General features: G+C 37.8%; 2 protein-coding genes across 2 annotated transcripts in view; one reads left to right on the top strand and one right to left on the bottom strand.

The window, feature by feature from the left end:
• LOC144654727 (melatonin receptor type 1B-like) overlaps nucleotides 1-23364 on the bottom strand; it is a 55676-nt gene that overhangs the window by 7002 nt on the left and 25310 nt on the right. The window lies entirely within an intron of this gene.
• Nucleotides 1982-9487, top strand: LOC144653968 (uncharacterized). The gene is made up of 4 exons (XM_078514104.1): nucleotides 1982-2011; nucleotides 3024-3108; nucleotides 5771-7194; nucleotides 9287-9487. Exons 1-4 carry the CDS (start codon nucleotides 1982-1984, stop codon nucleotides 9485-9487), a joined length of 1740 nt encoding a protein of 579 aa, XP_078370230.1.

Raw genomic sequence — 23364 nt, 5'->3', positions numbered from 1 at the left:
AGACGTTGACTCGAGTATTACTCATTGAGATCAACCAGAAATAGTGGAATCCGACGCCGACGGCCCTACACAATCGCATCTTGGCAATCGCGACAGGTGTAGCTGCAACAATTTCCAAGTTTAGCCCACAAAAACAGAAAGCATTTGTTAACAGGAGATGGACATTCTGGGTTTAATACCGTTTGGTCCTCGAGGGTTTAAATTGAACCTTGCGAACTTTTTGAACTTTTACTCAAAGGAAAACATTTTAATACAGAGATACCTTAATACGGAACCTGCACGCAAGCCACTTGTCAGTTCACAAATGCGACTTAAATGGTGGGTTGTTGTTGTTGTTGTTGTTGTTTTCATTTGTAGGAGACGACTTGAGAAAAAATTAAAACATTGCATTTTTCTTTCAGTGGTAAAATGACCAATATATTCTACTCGACGTAAAATAATATTTTAGACGACTGCATGCGTTGAGAGACAAAAAGCTAATTAAATTACACCAATTCAAGTCGCGGTGGGTTTTCTCGGAAATCCTACAACCTGTAGCTTCCATTTTAGGCTACCAACTCATCCTAAAATATGGTAAAAGGTTTACTGCGTTGAAAATGAGAAGAAAAAAAGTAACATTGTAATTATTACTTTCAGTGGTAAAATTACCAATAAAGTCTACTCGACGTAAAGTAATTTTTTTAGACGACTGCATGCGATGCGAGACAAAAATCTAATTAAATTACGCCAATTCAAGTCGCGGTGGATTTTCTCGGAAATCCTACAACTTGTAGCTCCTATTTTAGGCTACAAACCCATCCTAAAAATGGTAATTTTACTGCTTTGAAAATGAGAAGAAAAACTTGCTTGAAAAAGGTAGAGCAACGATGCTATGGCAACATTCGCTTATCGACGAATTTTAGTTTAAGTCTTGTCGTTGTCGCTGAAGCCTATTAAGGGCCTCTTCATATGATCCCGGTTGACCGGGCTGGCTCAGTTACCGAGATCTCGACTCACTCCTATTTTCTTGTAAAATTTTGGATGTGTTCATATGAGAAGGTGGGCCAGCCCGGTTACCGATATCTCGGTTTCTGCAACCGAGATCTCGACAACCGGGAAGAATATTTTCCCATATGAACGCTCCAGCCCGGTCGCCGGGACGCAACTTTTTTTTGAGAAAATAGCTTCCCTTTCGTAATTGGGCGGTCCAAATGGTTTAATTTTGCCTTGTATCTATTTCCACTTCAGAAATATGCGAATTAGCTTTATTAATAAAGTTACATGGGTCAATAAAGCTACGATAGTCGCGAAAGATGCAACTTTATGTGTCGCCATTTTGCCTTTGTTTCTTGAACTGTATCCCCGTCAACCGGGCTAAAATTTTCCATATGAACAGAGGTCAAAATCCGTCCTGGTAACTGAGACAGCTCGTAAACCGGGCTCATGTGAAGAGGCCCTAAAAGGTGCGGTTACACACAACACGGTAAATGACATTTCTTGTGGTAAATTTTCCCGCGGTACATCACACTTGGGTTTTAGTATACCATGGTTCCAGCGGTTACACGCGAATAGGAATTTCCCAAGGTAAAACAAATGTCACGCAAATGTGGCGGGAAATTGAAACGCAACTTATTGAGTCATGGAGTTTGAACCTAGAGAATTAGCGTGCCTCATATCTATCGTTCTCTTGCTATCATGCCGACGTTTTTCCGCTTACCTTTTTATGCGATACTTGATGCGAAGGAGATTTCAAAGGTGGCGGGTGCTTGCAATGATACAACAGAGTACTGCTGTCTCAACTAGACAAACTCGACGTCGAGGAACTAAAGCGCGCGCTCGTCGACGTGTATGTAGTCTCCCTCGACCACAGCTTTGGTTTGAAAGATTGCTAAATGATAGATCGCTTGATGGTTGGTGGAAAGAAAACTTTCGGGTTTCCAGAGCCACTTTTGAATACATCTGTAGATTAGTTGGGCCAGCGTTATCCCGACAAGATACCGCCATGAGAGCCGCAGTTCCAGTGGAGAAAAGAGTGAGTACAAGCTTATGGCGACTTGCTACAGGGGACTGTTATCGTGCATGTGGACTAATGATGGGAGTTTCAAAATCGACAGTAATAGCAAGTTGCCATGAATTTGTGCATGAACTAAATTCTCTCCAGGGAGATTTTATAAAGTTTCCGATCACACGACAAGATGCTATGAAAAAAATTGAGGGATTTTTGCAGATCAGCAAGATTCCGAAACATGAACGCTGAAGTCTAAAATACTACTGAGTTATGCTTACATTAAACTTAGTTGAACGTTTGGTTAATATTTCAGTCTGCAAGGTCCATTAATAGAACAAATACAACGAGTCTTCCTCGTGCTCCATGACGGATGTGTAACGAAAATAAATCTCTTCATGTTTCTACAGTTTCAATCGAATTTGTTTTTACTTAGAAGAAAAAATGTCCTTCCTCTTTATTTCTCTTCCTTTTTCGTGACCTCTGTTGTGGAACATTCTCCTCACCTGGGCTGTCGCCGTCTTTGCAATTTTCCACGACTGCTAAATCCTTGGGTGCTTCTTCTTTATCCAGATTTCCCGCTTCTCTATCCCTCTTTTTTCTAGTAATTGGGTTTGCTTGACAAATTTTGGGCAAACTTTGTCAGAGCACCCAAGAAATTCATCCATAATTTCAAAGAACTCGAAAGATTCTTTGCCGCGACCCGTCTTCTTGTTGTTGTCAACAATCGCCTTGTGTCTTTCGAATAGTGCTCGCCACTTCTCCTTTATTTGAGTTAAACTTCTGGAACTTCCAATGCCAGCCGTTTTGCAATGTTCAGTAAAGCTGTCAGAAATCTTCTCCCATACAGGTTTTTCCCCTTAAAGCTTACTACTCTTGGAGTTCTTAAGATTTTCGTGGTGGTCTCTGTATGCAGAGATAAGGATCTTGACTTCGGTCGCTTCCCACCGTTTATTTACATTCTCTGAGCCAGAACCTGAGGAACCCGACGGACTTTCACTGGGAGAAGGACTTTCATCTTGACTTGTATATACATTAGGGTGAAACTGCTGAGGTTGCTGATCAAGAAAGACTAATAAGTTGGACGGTACAGGTAGATGTTCGTGTGTCTGTAGCTGTGTCTGGTATTGGCGGTTGATCCATTGAACAAATCACCATGTATATTCGAATTTCTAACAAGAAAAAGAATAATTTTGGTTTTAGCCGCTGTTAAAGTAGCCGGTCTATTAAACAGGTAGAGAAATCGATTGAAATGCATAAAATACTCACAGCATTGCCCGAAATTCCGACATATCCAAAGTCTCAAAGCCAAAGTTACTCATTCCAGCGCGAACGGGTTTGTCATTTGGCGCGAATGAAAGCTGCGAAGAAACTTTGCGGTTACGTGTTGTTGTCAAACGGAGCATCGTGATTGGCTCTTGTACCTTCTGGGCATCAAAAATGTCATGGGCGCTTTGTGTGATCTTTTTGACGTATCCATGGATATTGAACACGGGAAATTTACCTCAGGAAACGTCGGTCACACTACCAAATAATGTCTGAATGCACTCACGGCAACTCAGATGTTTTATTTTTGCTCACATTTCTACATTGGCTACAGAGCTTGAAAGAGATTTCTCTTCATCGAATTTCGATCAGACGGACTTTAGTAGAGTAGTGTAGAAGTTTCATTGACCATCGTCCTGATTGTCCTAATTTTGATGGCCTTCGCAAAAATTATTTTGTTATGATTTCACCCGTGTATAAATATTTTCGCCCGATCAGAGTCTAAAGTGTATTTATTTTCTTCTTGTCTTGCATTTTTCGTAAACGTAAAACTTTGCGACTCTACCATTCTGGGCGCCAGAGGTTTGTTATTCTATGTAAAAAATCTAAATTAAGCCATCGCAAACCATTCGCCATCGGCTCATGTTCAGTGATATATTTTTAAAACGATTGCTAGCTCAATACTATAGCTTTACTGCTTCAGTGTAGCTGAAAATGGTAAGGATAGCTTCCCCCTTTAGTGGCGGTTTCTTTTCTTGCCTTATGTTCCAAGTAGCTCCGTCTGTAAGGAAATACATGTACCAGTCAGTAATATTTTGAATATCAATTGCGTGACCTAAGGATCAGAAAGGCGAACTGTCTTGTATCCAAATACATGTATCCGATAATAATCATAAACAACAGTGTAATATCCCTACGAGATGGCAGAATTCCTTAGATTTAGCAACTATTCCTGAGACAAAATAAAATAAAACACTGCCTGATTGTGTGTCTTGAACAAATCGGTACCAATTACATCGCCGCTTACGCCGGGTCAGAAAATTCGCGCCTTATTTCGGGAACAAATTTAGCATATCCACTTAAAAATAATTGTTATAAACTCGGAATACCACACACTACTTATCATGAGAATGCGAAATACAAATTACATGTAAACAATTCACGGTACCTGAAGATCTTGCATGTAGTCATTGTATAATTTGTGGTATTAAAAATGATCGGATCAGAGAAAACAGTTCCCGCGCTTCGGTCATTTAACGCATTTACCCTCTCGTTTTGTCTTGGCGTGCCACTTTTTCGACTTTTTCACCCTCAGGAACTTGTGAAAGGTGACCCATCCCTTAGTGTTTTTGCATGTGTTGCTACAGCCAGCAGCCAGGCAGCGAACCGTAATAGCTGGGCTTTAGATAATACTTTTGCACCGAAGATCTGGGTCATTGCAAGACCAGCTTTGACTAATGCTACGTCAGCCTCGATATCATTCCCAGCTTTTCAAGATGGCGGCCGTCGGTGTTCGAAAGAGGTAATTGTGAACGATTTCACTGAAGCCCTCTTACAAAAATTCAAGGCGGCACTTCACCAAATGACAACTATTTTTGAAGTCCTGATTAAATGGGCTTTCATTTAAGGTAAAATTTTCCTAGACCCTTGTTTCCCTTTAAAATTAATGCCGTTTTTACTCGTGAATGCATAATGAACGAGTATAGTGGGGAAGTTGAGCCATCCGTCCATCCTTCTATCCTTCCATCGTTGTTAACATTATGCAAATTAGGTATGCTCACGGGCGCTTTCTAAATTTCGTTTTCCTCGGCTGTTAATAAAAATACAGCTTTACAAAGGTATCATTTCAAAGAAATAAGTGTAGAAAATACTTCACCCCTGTAAATGAGAAACAATCGTACTCGTTTTTGAAATAGTACATGAAATATTGCCTTTTGTTATATAATAATCGCGAACATTCGGAAACGATGACCAGTGACTTTATGCATGTGTTATGAAAAGACTGGGAAGGTTAGAGCACGGCACGATTTATTAAATGATAATCAGTAAAAGAGTAACGAAACTCTATACAAGACAGATATGTATATAATATCCGTGGAAAAAAAAATAAGAAGAAAAAAGAATTTTAGCGACAGGGTATGAGAGTCGATCCCGGGTCAGACGCTTTAGAACGCAGAGCTGTACCACTGAGCCATCGGTTTGCTAAGCAATTTAACACTGAAAAAAAGTAATTCTTATACCTAAGCGACCTGTTATATGTTCACCCTCTTTAAATAAAGTTGATTATTATTATTAATCCCTATAATGAATATTTTCCATCGATACTATACTGTTAAAAGGAACGATTCAAATATATCTAACGCATTCACGAGTAGGTCATAGACCTCTTTGATTTACATATATGAGCAGCAGCTGTTTTTACTTCTTTGAATTCCCTACTAAAGTAAAAACGATGATATCATAATTTACTCCAGTACCTCAGTTATAGATCAAGTTTAATTCAATTTTTCTTTTCAAAAGTGGATGAGCTGAAAGATCCAAAAGAGGATTTGCAGTGTCAATTGAGAGAATTGGAACAACAGTTGACAAATGTTCAAGGAAAATTGCGAGAAAAAGAGTTGGAAGAGGTCAACTTACGCGAGCAGCTGAGGGAGAAAACCCAACAAGAAGAAAACTCACAAGAACAATTAAGGGAGATGGAACGGCAATTGGCAATTTTTCAAGGACAGTTGCAAGAAAAAGAGTTGGAAGAGGTCAACTTACGCGAGCAGCTGAGGGAGAAAACCCAACAAGAAGAAAACTCACAAGAACAATTAAGGGAGATGGAACGGCAATTGGCAATTTTTCAAGGACAGTTGCAAGAAAAAGAGTTGGAAGAGGTAAACTTACGCGAGCAGCTGAGGGAGAAAACCCAACAAGAAGAAAACTCACAAGAACAATTAAGGGAGATGGAACGGCAATTGGCAATTGTTCAAGGACAGTTGCAAGAAAAAGAGTTGGAAGAGGTCAACTTACGCGAGCAGCTGAGGGAGAAAACCCGACAAGAAGAAAACTCACAAGAACAATTAAGGGAGATGGAACGGCAGTTGACAATTGTTCAAAGACAATTGCGCGAAAAAGAGTTGGAAGAGGTCAACTTGCGCGAGCAGCTGAGGGAGAAAACCCAACAAGAAGAAAACTCACAAGGACAACTAAGAAATATGGAACTACTGTTGACAAACGTTCGAGGACAATTTAGAGAAAAAGAAGTAGAAACTGCTAATTTAACTCATCAGGTTACAACTTTAGAGGGTCAGATGAGAGCAAAAGACCTAGAAGTGAATGAATTAGAGGCAACTCTTTCAACAACTCGGCAAGTGCTACGTAAACTTCAAACTTCACAGGCACCGGACTGGATAATTTCCCGTGATCATATTCAACTTTCAGATAAAATCCTTGGCAAAGGAGGGTGGGGAATTGTTGTCGAAGGCATGTATTGTGGCTGTCACGTAGCTGTGAAACAAATTCACGACTTAATTCTTTCTCCTTACAACCGGATTTTGTTTGAGCGAGAGATGAACATTGCTTCAAGATGCCGTCATCCTTGTTTGCTCCAATTCATTGGAGCAACAAATGATGAAGGTAGTCCTTTGTTTGTTACAGAGCTAATGCAGTTAAGTTTACGGGCATTGCTAGAGCAGCGACCTCTCTCAGAAGCAGAAGTTACCAATATTTCTTTGGATGTGGCTCGAGCGCTAAGCTATCTTCACCAAAGGGAACCTTCTCCCATCATTCACCGCGACATCAGCAGTGCTAATGTTTTGCTGTGGAGACACTTTGACCAATGGCGAGGAAAAGTGTCAGATTATGGCACCGCTAAAGTCGTGCAACAAACCATGACTGTTGCCCCTGGCGCTTTTATTTACAGTGCACCTGAAGCACTCACTTCAAATCAAACGGCCAAGGTTAGCTATGATTTGCTTTAAAATGTATTCAGTTCAGTTTGTTATTCTTCAGTTCGGTTACGAGTGGTCCATAAGATGATGTGCAAAATGAATTCTAGTTGTTGATGACATTTGATGACCTTTTAATGTTCCCAACCCATGAAGTCAAAACAAGACAACAAGTTCAGTGGGAGAAAAGGGGTAAGGGATGAAGTGCTCGAGTTGCCAATCAGAATCATCGATAGGAATCATGCAGGGTACATGTATCACAGGTTAGTTGGTTGGCAACGAGAGACTGGAATCCTCTCCTTCCTTTCAGGACTGGAAGCCCTAGTTCCCAAGAACCTGGGGTCCTAATCTCTAGGACCCTTGGGAACAAACACAACCACATGCCCTGGTTCCCAAGAACCTGGGGTCCTAATCTCTAGGACCCTTGGGAACGTTCCCAAGAACCTGGGGTCCTAATCTCTAGGACCCTTGGGAACAAACACAACCACATGCCCTGGTTCCCAAGAACCTGGGGTCCTAATCTCTAGGACCCTTGGGAACAATCACAACAACCAACAACAGCAACACTGGGGGTCCCCACTATAAGGGGAAAGCTGACCCTGTGGGGCAAAAGGGCGAATGGTACAGATCACTCAATCCCCTCCCGTGGTTTATTAACTATAAGGAAAGACAATGCTTAATTAAGATGGTCTAAAGCTATTGAAGAAGTTCAGAAGAGACAGTAAGCGAATAACAGAATGGTCGAGTTAGTGTATGCCAGCTCGACACTTAAGCTAACGGTTACATGTATATCAATATCTCAAAAGCAGACACATTGCTCAAGTCTAACAGCTCTAAGCCTGAGCTAGCATACAAAATGGTAACAATTTAAAAAACAATTCTGTAAGCAGGCATGCTGCTTAAGTCCATCAGCTCTAAACGTAAGTTAGCATACAAAATGGAAATAATAATTATAACAATGTCTATAAATACGGGCTTGCTTCTTTAGTCCATCAGCTATGGCTTACGTTTGTAAATAATAATAATAATAAAAATAAACACCCTCAACATAGCCGGATATGTGCGTAGAACTAGAACATTACCTACATTTTTACAAATACTAAGCTAGAAGAGAACCAATTAAAGAGGGTTGGGTGGGTGGGAATTATTGTGAAAACTCTTCTAGGGAGCTCAGAGAATTTGAAGTAAAACTACTCAAGTCTAGATAAAACCGCATGGCCTTGATTGACATAATAGAAAAGGGGGCGATGTGATTGGCCAGCCCGAATAGCGCAACACACTCTAGAAGTGAATTTGACCTTTGAATGTAACGCAAGAGTGATAGTCTTGCAGCATATTGCGTGACAGATCTGCATATTTGAATAGAGTGATCTTATGACTTCTCTGAACTCCTTTCATGGTTGTCACATTAACTTTAATTTATATTACATGTAAATTGGCATTTATATTACATATAAATTTGCTGTTTTGGGGCTAAAGGTTGCTGGAATGTCGTTTACAACACCAGTTCTTTAATTGCTCGATTCTCCCACCCTATATCATTTGATACTAAAACAATGGTATCAATCCAGTGCCAATTTTTTTACCTAACTGGATACCGCACCCAAAAAGCCCTGATGTTTGAAAAAATTAACGAGCAGCAGTGTTCTATCAATATTTGAATATAGACCTGATAAAACTTTAGATGACTTCAGAATCATTATCGAAAACACACATTCCTATATACATCTTTCCTTTCTAATATTTTTAACCAAGCTAAGACCATTCTGTTTCGGAGAATTTTTCTAAGCTAACAAACGTCTAAGTAGTTCCGTCGCGGGTGTACAAAAAGCAAATGTTAAACGCAAACCGCGAAAAATGGGGAATATCCTACGATTTTTATCAGTTTTGGCTATGTCCCGAGACGTATTGAGAACAGTCGCTTACGAGAAGCCAGCCTGGCTCAAATCGGGAGGATTAAAGTTATAATTTAGCCCTTAAATTATTACATAAGATGCAGAGTAAATTGGTGCCCTAAAGATGATCAACCCAGTATTTTTACCACTTTGGAGGAAAATAACGTCATGCAGTATTGTGCTTTTTTAATAATTGTTGCTGTCTTCAGGTCGATGTCTACAGTTTTGGTGTTCTTCTCTGTGAAATGTGCATCCAGGAATTGCCAGATCCAGAAAGACGCGATGAACAGATTGCAATGGTGACAAACAGCGTGCTTCGAGCCCTCGTACGGAGGTGTCTGCATAAGGAGCCTGGGTCAAGACCAAATATGGAAAGGGTTATTGAGGAACTTGAAGAACCACGGTCATAATCACAGTTATTTATTGTGCTCAAACATGTAAGTATGATGATCCTTTCCAGATTGTATTTTGAGTACTATGTTTCTTTATAGCAACTAAAATAACGGTTAAATGGTAAGATGTGTTTAATTATAACACGGGTAATGAAAAAATGTAAAATGTAAAATGTTTTAAACTATATGCGCTACACAGTCACACGAAATTTCGTTTTCGAGATTTCAATGTTAATGGAAAAATGATCGAGTGAACAAACCAGATCTTCAATTCCCCTTCGGGAGCAACTAATCATGTTGACGTTGTACAAAATGACTCCAGACCGGAGTGATTTTAGCAAGAATTGGACGAAAGTGACTTAAGATTTCTACAGTTAAGACTCAACGTTTGTTATCTTTAAGATAGGTAAATGTCTGCGAAGTATTTTAACAAATTCATAGCAGATAAAAACAGTTTTAAGCTAAAAGCTGATCAAATCCCGACACGCTGTAATTAGGGATATTGAAACTAACAAAAAGTTTCAAAAACGTTTCTAATACATTTATCAAATTTATCTAAAAACGTTTTCCGTATCCATGCAGGTATTGTCAAGATCTTGTCCAGCAAGACGAATGGGAGGTATTCGCCATCAACACCAATGCAAGTGCTCAGTTGGAATTAACTAGGCTGTCCTGAATTAATTAAGGCTTATTTCAGATTTGAGTATTAAAATAATTTAGTTTTACTGTAATCACCCTGGAATTATATACATTTTTTTAACCCTGAAAGGGTTTTATTCCTTTTAAATCATTACAAAAGAAACCATTATTTCTTTTCCTTTTTCTATCGTAGAGTTGGTGAAGATAAAAAGAATAACAGAATTCTGAATCTTTTTTAAATGTGGGCTTTAATGTCTCTATTAATTCGATGAACAGATAATTTTAGGTAGTTTAAGGGGCAATTCGCACTTGCGGACAAGTTTGGTAGATTTCATCATTAATGTATCAATTGTTGCAGAAAACAAGTGCGCATACGTTTTTTTGAGACGCAAACCTTGTACAACAATTCATAACAACAAAGAAGCAGTTGTCTTATAATGGGTCCACGTTGCACAAGTTATACATTTTGTCATTTAAAACGAAAACAATCTAAAAAAACAAGTGCGAACAACTTGTCTGGACTGGGACAAATTTCGTCAAAAGGGACAAAACTTGCCCCTCGTAATACCAGATAACAGTACTTTGTTGATTGGCTATTGTGTTTGGCCAGGATTGCACATGAAGAAAACAACACGCAAAAACTGTTGCGGTAGTATGCACCGTGATGTGGCTGTCACTATCATAGTTCAGCCGTAAAATCTTTCCGCGATAGGCAAAGCATGTTTATAATGAAGTGTTTGTCCCAATGTCAGGATGAGCAAGAAAAAGTTATCTTGAGGTGACTCGTTTTTTCCACTGCATGAAATCACGCGTACTTTAAATGCGAATTATTTTAGAACTTTTTATCACGTTGTACTGCATTTTTATGTTTGCCCAAGACGGCCGCGCCGAGAAATGTACTGGGATGCCAGAAGCACGTGCTAATAATTCACCTATTGTTCTCTTCAAGATGTTTCTGACTTATCGCGACTTATAGTTTTTTTGTCAAAAATGTCCGGACATTTTAAACTTGTCCGCTAGTGCGAATCGACCCTTACTTATTAAGTTATTTTGCATAACATGATGTCGAATTTTTCCACAATAGTTGTAAAATAACAGATAAGTTTGGGACACGGAATAAGGAATCTCATTACCCAGCATTTAGCTGGGATTGGTAAGAAGTTGACTGAAAACGTTAACATTTGGCCAAACTTAATACTCTAATGCTACACCGGTTTTGAGTATCATTAGCAAAGATATCGTTTATTTTTTGATAAGATATTTTTACGTAGCATATATAAAGGTCGGGATACACTAGGCGACATGTCGCTACAACATGTCGCGGCGACAAGTTGCTGCAACATGTTTCCTCGTGTGACTTTGTGCATTTCTGAGAGAATTTTTGTCGCTGCGAAAGAGTTTTGTTAAACCAGTTTGAATTCGTGCAACTGATCGCAGCGACAAATGAGCGAAAGCAGCGTTGTCGCAGCGTGTGCACACTTCTGCGACAAGTCGCTGAGACAAAATATAAATTAACCCACTGGAAAATTTGACCCATTTACAGACTTTATAAAATGTTTGTAAATCTCTAATTTACAGACTTCGTAGTTTTGAATGTTAAAGACAAAATGTTTGTAAATTTATTTTACAGACATTTTATATGGTTTTTCGGTCTTGTATTTAAAAGAAAGTTAGTAAAATGTTAGTAAATTCTAGCAACAAGGATAAGACGAAAAGACTTCAAATTTACAGACTTCATAAAATCTCACACAAATGTTTGTAAATCTTAATTTACAAAGATTTTACCGGGCTTAGTATCATCACATAAAATGTCTGTAAATGATAAGTTCTCAAAATAAGTAACAAAATCTCTGTAAATTTACCAAATGAATTTGTCTAAGCAAAACATCATAAAATCTCTGTAAATTTTCACATCTTAAAGTCTCCAAACCAGTAAAAGGAAAGAGAGAAAGAGATATTGAGAGGGATAAAGAGGGAAAAAAACTTAGAAGACTCGACTATTGCAGTCGGACCATATAATTTAATGTGCGTTTAATTAATGCCCGTCCTTGAGGTCCCAGCTTCTTGTTATTGCAAGAACTAAGAACGTAGTGCCGGCTGATTTACCTGTGAGTAGGGTAAAAGAGATTGGTTTTAAGAGTTATCCAGTCTGGTATTCTCTTACAATGCACGGTTTTAAAGTAAGCCGGTAAATCAACATGCACTCTGACGTTTGAAACACGTACCGGAATCACGTAAGAAATGTTTATGAACTACACACAATATAAAATGACGCATGCAGGTCTTTATAAAATTTATATAAATTGGCACAAACGGGGCTTCATAAAATCTCTATAAATTGACACAAACGGGGCTTCATAAAAAGTTCATAAAATGTCCATAAATTGACACAAACGGGGCTTTATAAAATGTCCGTAAAATGTCCATAAATTGGCACAAACAGGGCTTCATAAAATCTCTATAAATTGACACAAACGGGGCTTCATAAAAAGTTCATAAAATGTCCATAAATTGACACAAACGGGGCTTCATAAAATCTCTATAAATTGACACAAACGGGGCTTCATAAAAAGTTCATAAAATGTCCATAAATTGACACAAACGGGGCTTTATAAAATGTCCGTAAAATGTCCATAAATTGGCACAAACGGGGCTTCATAAAATCTCCATAAATTGGCACAAACGGGGCTTCATAAAATCTCCATAAATTGGCACAAACGGTGCTTCATAAAATCTCCATAAATTGGCACAAACGGGGCTTCATAAAATCTCTATAAATTGACACAAACGGGGCTTCATAAAAAGTTCATAAAATGTCCATAAATTGGCACAAACGGGGCTTCATAAAATGTCAATAAAATGTCCATAAATTGGCAGAGCCTTGGCACAAACGGGGCTTCATAAAATGTCTATAAAATGCCACAAACAGGGCTTCATAAAATGTCCATAAAATCACAGGCGTCCAAAACTCACGATTCGAGAAATCGATGGAAAAGAAAAATTATATAAGCATATGAATGATTTCTATGCGTATATATGGACGATTCATTTAAACGTGTGAATGATTATTTTTGTAAGCGTATGAATGATTAATGTCGTATTTTTTGTCGTAGCCCTCATTTTGTCGTAGCCTTCATGGCTACGACACATGACGACAAAAACCGCAAAACTCCCCCAAAAAACAAAAGGACTAATTAAATCAAAGAAAGTTGAGTACATTTTCCCTATTTTACTGAAAAGAAGATAAAAATTTATTTCGTCGAACGTCCATACGCTTTCGAACAAACGGACGGAGGACAATGAGAAGGCTCTGGGAACGATTTGGACGATTGGACGGAAGAGGTCTGAGTACCAAACGGTCATGCGCAAACGCTTGAAGGGTTCTGGCGCTTGTTTTATAATCATGATAACGAACTTTTATTCGTTTACAAATGTTTATACATGAAGATTCGATGCTCGAGTCGCTTTTCTGTTAGTTTAAAGCTCGCTTCATGACGTTTATCGGTATTTCTGACGATAATCTACTCCCGACGGCTTCTTTTGCTCAGAGTCGAGTGAAATCGAGTGTCACTGAGTGGAGTATTCCGCCATGTTTAAATTTCGCCAGGCGTAGTCAATCGATAAACCGATAATCGATAACTATCGATAGCAATCGATATCAATCGAAGATTGATATCGATTTCCGATACCACTCGATAGGAATCGATAAAGAAAAAAAGTTGTGAGTTCGATTGATATCGATTTCCGATGGAAATCGATAAGGATTGTTTTATCGATTGTTATCGATTGTCATCGATTTTTATCGGAAACTATTTTTGACAATCTCTACAATATAAACATTGACAGGATGTTGTTTTTATAGTTTTATTGGGTCATTTAATCGTGGATATGCGACTGCAAATACCAACAAGCTGATACTAAAATAACAAGAACAGTAACAGTAATATAACATCTTTATCAGCGCGGTTCAAAAAAGAACAAGGTGCTGCGGCCGAAGTAGCGGTGTGCAACCCTCTAGTCTCGCTATAGCAACGCCATAAATATGAAGCAAAATAAACAAAAGAATCAGTGTTTTTATGATTTCAGTTAATTGCATTAAGAAAGAAGCGTAATCGTAATAAATCGCAGAGTAAGCAAGAAATAAAAAGTAATCCAGTAGTAGGATCATGTAATGTTGGATTTTCATCTACGCGAGAACGCTATGAAGGAGATCCAAGATGCAATTGAGAGCGCTGGGATGGCTGCACAATAATTTACTGAAACAAAACGTTTTCAGCCTCAGATCACAAAAAGGAAGAACGCTTTATATAGCCTCAGCCGGGGCTGGACAAGTTAAAATATTTTAGAAACACAAACCAAGAGGATCTCCTGATGGTAAACATAATTTTCTGCACAGACTCCGGCAGGACTAGATACTCCAAATAATCTGAATAATAAAATGTTTATCACTTAAACGCTAATCTCGTATCGTTTACTTTTACTAGGTAGTAACGGCATGTAACATATGTGAGACGAATATTTCTTAAGGGACTTTTTGGGTTTAGTGATTTTATCGATTGCTGTCGATTGCTATCGATTGTTATAGATTTTATCAATCGATAACAATCGATAAAGAAATTTTTTTGTGAGTTCGATTGTTATCGATTACCGATATCAATCGATATCAATCAGTGATTGATATCGAGTGATATCGATTGTATCGATTGATTTCCGATATCGATTTCTATCGATTGACTACGCCTGGAATTTCGCCATACTGGTTCAGTTTTGTAATGCTTGCTGCTTCGTGTGGACTTCAAGGTACGTTTATAAATCATAATGTAGAAAGTCTTGTGTTGTTAGATTATGTAGTAGATACTTGATGAGCTTTATATTATAAATTATTATAGTGATGATAAAGTCTTCGTACATACATTACGATTTTGTGAGTCCCTTTGAAAAGTTCGTGCACATGTATGAAGGAGATAAAATGTAAGGCTGACATGTAAGACTTTTTATAAGGAAAATTGAAGTTCAGTTCAAAAATCTTTCCCTGAAGAAGTTATTAAAGAAGATTTTATCCTTCTTTTTTTCGACATGAATCATAACAACCAGCCAGGGTACCTATGTTGCAATTTCTGAGATTTGATTTGATTGGTTTACAATTACATGCAATGGCATGTGAGCTTCTATACCATGCCATAGGAAATACAGCCAATCAGAATACAAGGAAGCCATTGTTTATTCGACGGTATTCAACCTAACCTTCCCATTGTGTGCCGCGATCTTAATCTCGACGAAATTTTGTAAGCGTATTTTCTATACGGCATGGTACATGTATAAAATAGTTACACAACACTTTCTAGTGGTATACTGTGGAAAATCCCACTTGTCACTTGTATTTTCTTCCTATACACACTCGCCTAAAGGCTTGTGTGTATACCGCCAAAATACAAGTGGCTCGTAAGATATTCCATATTATTAAAAACTAGCAATGGTATATTGCAATTCCTGCGTTTTGATTGGTTAACAGGTAATAGTATATGAGCTCATATACCATTGGCCACAAATTTGGCAGCGGATACGCGTCAACGAAAATAACTAGGGAGCTCAAATATTGCAATTCTTTTGGCATTTTAATAAAACAAAAGACTTCAGCTAGGAGCTAGGATTTGAGCCAGGACTCAAGCTCAGGACTGGTTAGCTTTTATTTGTTGTTTAGGTCACTACTACTATAAATAGTGTAAAGATTACAACATCATAACAACAAGGACTTTTTAATACAGTTTCACACTGTTCAAAAACTAAAAAATAGTTCTGACTTGAGTCCCTAGCCCTGGCTGAGTCCTCAGAGTTCAAGTCCTGGCATTTACTGAAGTTTATCTCTTAAAATACACCTTTCTTCTTGCTTCAATTGTGTTTCATATTCCAATTGTTGATTAGAAGTCATTCCACAAGCATGTGTTGATAGTTGGCTACAACTAACTCATATTCAACAAGTATGAGTGGAACTGTTGTTTTATTGTAAACACCAATAGAAATGAAATATTTGAGGTCCCGGCCGGGTTGTTCTCGTCAATGCATACACCCACCATATTGTACACAGTACATTGTATATATAGTAAATAAACCCCTTCAGGCGGCTAGTATATTGGAGTATAATGCCCGAGGCCGAAAGATTGTTGAAAAATGAACAGTTGGCCGAGAAGCGAAGCTTCGAGGGCAACTGTGAAATTTTGAGGACAATCTTTCAGCCAAGGGCATTATCCTCTAATATACCAGCAAGCCAGAAAGGGGTTTATTTATTTTATAACCCTCCAATTTATTTCTACATAGCGCTCCATCGCCAGTAAATTTATAGGAAAAAACCTACGTTATAAACCCGGCTTAACTGTGGTTGAAACCAATCTAAGTTGATTGGTTTACGTGATTTTTTAACTATGTGATTTCATTAACAGTTAGAATTGACTAAGGCGACTTCATTTGTTTTTTTCTGCCTACCTACAAAATTGGGCGACGGATATCAAATCGGACGGGGTATATTCCCTGATACCTGTCGTCCGATTTTGTACCACGTGATGCGTTTTGTCCAATGAGCGCACACAAAAATTAATGGGTGGGTTATAAGAGCTCATATTGACAATTCTATTGCCTATTAACTACCGGTAGTCAAAACTCAGAAATTGGAATATAGCATGGCTTGTTTTTAATAATAGCAGATACATATATTCAGTTATGATCCCAATATTGTGTTTTTGTCCCAAGAAAAGAATACTGCTACCCCAGCTAGAGCTCAAACCTGGATTGCATGATCTGCAATTTAGTCAACCACACCTCCCTGTTTATTGCAATATCTGTCAAACATCAACTATAGGTTTTGTGCTGCATGTTACCAGGGAAAAATGTTACATGTATATTTCAGCATATCCTCTCTATATTTTTTAGATTAAATGTGCTGTTTTAATTGTTTTGTTCATATTACATTTACAGTTCCTTTATTTTTGTAAACCTTATTGTATTAGTAAAATAATTTTTTATTATTTTAAGAGTCTTTGTTTTTACTCAAGCTTCCAAATCAACCCTTATGTCCTGGTTCATTTTTTGATTTGTTTATATTATGGTAACTGCACATAAGATTGAGGCATTGTTTACATGTACACAGATGCGGTTTCCAATCAACCGGGATTTACATATGCATGACCTATCAAAAGCTATATGGCTTTAAACTGTTCACAGGAAACCAATCAAACCATTTTCCAAGTGTATAAGCAAGCAGTACACTCTGTGGTTTGCCATATTTACTTTTTAGGAGCCAGCCAATTTCACACCAAAACACAACAATCCTTTTTTTTAAAAAAATAGAGCGGTTTTGCTGTTACAGACCAATGAAACCATAATTTTTGAGAACACTTTCTCAGCATTTTCAAAACAATGCTGTTTCAACATCCCAGGGATGTTATTAAGGGCCGGCTGCCGGCTAAATTTACCAGCTGAAAGAGAACTTAAAACCGGCTGAAGTTTCACATGAAAACAAAGACTTGCAAATGGGTAAACTTGTAGAGCTCCCATTTAGGCCAGAAAAGCCAGCTGGGCTTGTTGATGATTAGTGTTTTCTTAGCTACATCCCTGCACCTGTCAGGGCTGTTTAAAGCAAAGGCGTACCCGTACCCAGTTCAAAGGCAGTATGGATACAAATGAGTGTGTGAACAGTGTCTTAGTGTCAGATACTTTATGTCATATTTATATTTTATTTGTAAATACTTAAATTTAAAAATGTTAATTACATTACAACTATCTTAGCTGTTGGTCTAATAATTATTGTCACCTACTCTGTTGGTGTAATTTTGCTTACTTGTTCTGTTTAGAACATTGGCCCTTTGTGTGCAGTTAACTAACAGTATTTTTTTCTGTTCACCACAGAAAAGGGCATGACCATGCACGTTTGCAACATGGCAAAGTGAAGAAATAAGGCATCAAGCTACATGTTCAGGAGGCCAAATTGTCTACTATGTACATATATATAAATGCTTGATTTGTTTTATTACCTTTGTATATTACCTTTACATGTACTGTCCTTGAGTAGTGAATGAACATTGACAAAACATCACCAGTGAAGAAATTATTCAACATGACACGAGTGTGGGACAAATAAAAACTCTGAGTCCCCGATGGGAATCGAACCCATGGCCTCCCAGACACCGGTTGGGGGAGGCCATGGGTTCGATTCCTGTCGGGGACTCAGAGTTTTTCTTTGTCCCACGCTTGTGTCATGTTGAATAATTTCTTAACTATTTACCACCGAGCTTGAAAATTACCATCTTTTTTTTTTACCACCATCAGTATTTTTTGTAAACGTGTTGGCTAAAGATAGAACAGAGTCCAGCTTCATCACTGGCACAAACACCTACACTGGTTTAAAGTGTTGTTGTTATGTAAGTAAAAAATATGCATTAACATACAAACAAAGTTCTCAATTTTGATGCAACAGAGGTGACCAAGCAAATTGTAGGTGGTCATAGCTACTGAATGATGATGAGCTGTCATTTATATACATGTAAATAGCCTGGACATAAGTAGAGTAGGGTAGGTGTTTGAATTACAGTTGAATCCCGATAACTCAAACCTTCAAGGGAAATCGAAAAAGGTTCGAGATATCGGGAGTTTGAGTTATCGAGGGTAAAATTATTAAGAAATCGCCTGGAGGGAAATCAGAAAAGGTTAGAGTTAGCGGGAGGTTCGAGTTACTGAGGGTTCGAGTTATAGGGATTCAACTGTATTTAGTTATAATTTGTGTTACACAAAATGAATGTACAGTAATACCTTTTATTATTTTACAGTAATTGAATTAAATTCCTATACTTTTACCATACATGTATGTACTGCTGGTATGGTAACATACACTGTACATGTAACTATGAAAGAGGATAACTGTTGTTATAATGACAACCTACTTCATGTACACAACAGTCCTTGAAAAAGTGTCCATGTTATGGAGGTGCCCATTACAGAGGTACAATTTGAAGAGTTCATATCAATTTTGCCTTTTTCAGTTAAGCTGTACCCTTCTGGGGAGGTGTTCATATTTTAAAGGTTTCTGTAAAAAAGAATTTGGACTGTAATAATTTAGGTCAATACAGTTGAACTTATGAGCACATCTATAATGCATACATCTCCCTATTACAGGCTGTTCACATGGTCTTAAATAGACAAATTACTTCACTCAGTCTCTACCTCTGCAAGACACACCTCTGTAAAATGGATACTCCACATTTTTCCTTTTGGTCTCTGGCTAACTGGTTATTACAGTACCACTCAAAAGTAAGTTACCACCCTCTCGCGAGACGAGATTCTCGTCTCGCGAAACGCTTGAAAAAACTGCAAGTTCACGGCTCTAACTTCTCTTGAGATTTTAATTACCCATTGTTAGCCATACATGTAGAAGCAGCGAGCAAACATCGTCTAGTTGACATGTAGGCCATTCAAGCGAGTTCTTTTTTCCCCGAATATTGCTTGTATTCCAAAGCAAAAGTCTTATTCAAAGATGTATGTTTTAAATCGAAATCAACATGAATTCTTTGCCATGTTACCATACCAGTGGCATTTAAACATGAACTGTTAAATTTAGTATTCAACTTTTAGAGTGGTTCATATTACAATGCTTTTTTTTCCTGTTGATTTTACAGAGAAAATGTCAACATTTTATTAATATTTATTGTAATAAAGTATGTCCTTTTTGTAGACATTTCCTGTACTTTTTAAGAACATTCTGTGTAGTTAATTTGTGTACATTTCACTGACATTTTATGCAATGATTTTACAGAGATTTTATTGAGATTATATGCTATATTTCACATACGCTTCTTGCTTTTCCATGTTGATTTTACAGAGAAAATGTGGACGTTTTACAGAGATTTATTGCAATAAAATGTATACATTTTATAGACATTGTGTGTACTTTTGTGATACATTTTATGTAGTTATTTTGTTCATATTTTACTGACATTTTATGCAATGACTTTCGTTCACTTTTTTCAGAGATTCTATTGAGATTTTGTAATTTCGCTTTTACAGAGATTTTATCCCCTACTTTTTTTACAGAGAAAACGTGGAGATTTTACGGTTAATTTACAGAGATTTATATATATGTCACAGAATCTCTGTAAATTTTGCACCAAATTTACAAGAAAAGTAGCAACATTTCATAGACATTTTATGAGATTTCAACGAAGAAAAAGTGCTGAAATCTACGGACATTTTATGTAGTTTACAAAATCTCTGTAAGTGTGCACATTTACAGAGATTGCAATTTACAAGGAGAATGTAGACATTTTACTGAGATTTCACTAACTTTATTGAAGTCTGTAAATGGTTCAAATTTTCCAGTGACCAATGACAGAGCATCATTTATTTTTGCCATATTGAATTTGAAAACTAGTTCACATTTCCACTATCCCAAATGAAATTTCGCTATGTGTCACTTGCGTTTGTGATCGCAGGATTTGCATTGTGTTGGATACCGAGATGGGTAACTGGTCTTATTAACTGTCCAAGAATTGTTTCCTTAATCGACACCTTCTTCATATTTCTGAGCTGTGCCATTAACCCCCTTCATTTATTCCGGAACGAACAGTCTCTTTCGAAAAAAACTCCGTCGCACACTCTGCTTTGGGGCGACAGCAACAGGCAATATCTCCCCAGAGAACCTTGAGTAGCGCAAGTTAATTTTTCCCGAGGCCCGAGCATCACCCAGGGAATTTTCATTTTTTTGTTACAAGCAAGGCTATGCAGATCTTTCGCACTTGCCTCGGTAAAATCTTGAATTTATTATTTTTTATGTTCCTTCAAGAGGCTTTCTGCATTACTAGTCCGCAGGCTATTTATATTTCTGTTTATTAAACAAGGATTCATCTGGAAGCAACAGTTTTCCTTTTAACATAAATTATCATTTTGCCATACTACTACTAAAACGAGCTTACAAATTTGATGTAAAGAAAGTCAACCGTCAAATAAATGACAACAAGCATACCGAATATCTACAAACAATGAATACCTTTTACCTGGGTCACTGTTACTGAAGAGGAAAATAAAAAAAAATGAGCTAGTAGAAAACGAGGTTGTGTATGCTAATTATTTTAGTACCAACTTTCTTCTTTCACACAAAAACATATCTTAAACTGTTTTAACAACTAAATAAAAAGGAATTTATTAAATCCCGAGTTACAGAAACACAAGTCGAACTTACAACTAATCAAACTTACAACTAATAAAAAACCCAAAAGGTGGATTAATTAAGTTTTCCAAGACTCTCTGTCAAAATTAATTACACAACGAAGGTAGTCAGAGGGCAATAACTAAAATCTACCATTGATCCAGTGCTGGACAAAGGGGAGGAACTAGCTAAAGCACAATATTATACCCTAAATCATATTTTGTGGTGAACAATATTGCAATAGAACTCGAACATCTATTGAAAGCAATATAATTAATAGTAGTTTAGTTAGGTATTTAAACGCAAACAGGTAATGATCGATAAACGAGAAAGGAAAATGATGATTAAGATAAGTGAAGAATGATAAAGAAACTTGAAAAGTCGTTATGGTCCACTAAGATCCTCGACTTAAGTCAGTCAAAATAATGGTGTTTTTTTCTAATGTTATCATTAACTGATTGTTTTGAAATAAAACGGCCACACCTGTGGCCAAAATGTCCCAATTGGGAATGTCTGTTTTTGTCCCAGCAAACGGACCTTAAAAGGGTATTGATGTATTGCTGCCTTGTATTACCACTAAAAATAAATCGATCGCTAGAGCTTGGAGAGTTCCCTGCCACCCTCAAGCATGGCCTTGTAACACCGTTATTGAAAAAATGTGATCTCGACCATGAAATACTGAAGAACTACCGTCCCATCAGCAACTTTCCCTTTTTTTGGTAAGGTCATCGAGCGCATAGTAGCAATGCAGGTTAAACACCATCTGGTCATCAACAACCTGTATACTAAAACTCAGTCAGCATACCGTGCATATCATAGCACCGAAACAGCTTTGCTACGAGTTTCTAACGATATCAACTTAGCCCTAGATAATCACGATGACGTTGTCCTAGTATTGCTTGACTTATCATCAGCTTTTGACACCATCGACCATAGTGTCCTTATGGATAGATTATTCACCCGGTTTGGTCTAAGAGGTACTGCCCTGGCTTGGATCAAATCGTATCTAACAAATCGCTCGCAGGCGATTGTCATCAAAGACGTTCACTCTTTTTCTGCTAAGTTGATCTGCGGTGTTCCTCAAGGTTCGGTGCTGGGCCCGTTATTGTTCTCCCTTTACGTTGCACCCATTGAAGATATTATCATCGCTCATGGCCTCCAGTCCATGATATTCGCGGGCGATACGCAAATGTACTTGGTTATGCAACGATCTGAACAATCATCTTGTTTGAGCAAAGTAGAGCTTTGTGCACAGGATATCATATCTTGGATGGCTGATAACAAATTATTATGCAACTCATCAAAAACTGAAATTTTGCATTTTTCATCTCGCTATCTTCAGCGTCAACCTATAGCCGCGGTGAATATTGCTGGCATTGAGATCAAGACAAGCGTGAATGCCCGAAATCTTGGGGTCACTCTTGACCAGTGCTTAACGATGTGCACGCATGAAAGCAATCTTTGCAAATCTGCTTCATTTGCTCTAAAGCGTATTGGGAATATTCGTCAGTATCTTGACCAACCGAGCACAGAGAAACTGGTTCACGCCTTTGTGTCCTCTAAACTGGACTACTGTAACAGTCTCTTGTATGGTCTCCCTGATAAAGAAATCTCGAAAATTCAACGTGTTCAGAACTCGGCCGCCCGACTGATAACGAGAACAAGGATAGCAGATCGCATCACCCCAATCCTCCGTCAGCTTCACTGGCTGCCCGTGCGCAAGCGTATAATTTTTAAGATTTTACTTTTAACTTTTAAAGTTTTAAATGATTTAGCACCCAGTTACTTGGCGGAACTTATTAATATTCATCGACCGATTAGGTGTCTTCGTTCAAACAATGATCACCTCAGTGCGACTGCTGAGACCAGTCTTTAAGACCAAGAATAACGGTGGGCGCGCTTTTTCATCTTGCGCGCCAACATTGTGGAACAGTCTCCCGCTTGACGTGAGAAGTGCTCCATCGGTTGACACTTTTAAAACTAAGCTTAAAACGTTTTTATTCAATAATGATCTTTAGTATTTTTTTTCTTTTCTTTTTTAATGAATTTTAGTATTTTATATGAATTT

Source organism: Oculina patagonica, chromosome 5, assembly GCF_052425735.1.
Source record: "Oculina patagonica isolate OP01 chromosome 5, crgOcupat, whole genome shotgun sequence".
NCBI classification, from domain to species: domain Eukaryota; kingdom Metazoa; phylum Cnidaria; class Anthozoa; order Scleractinia; family Oculinidae; genus Oculina; species Oculina patagonica.
The sequence above is the reverse complement of the archived record's forward strand: the minus strand, read 5'-3'. Positions and strand labels throughout refer to the sequence as shown.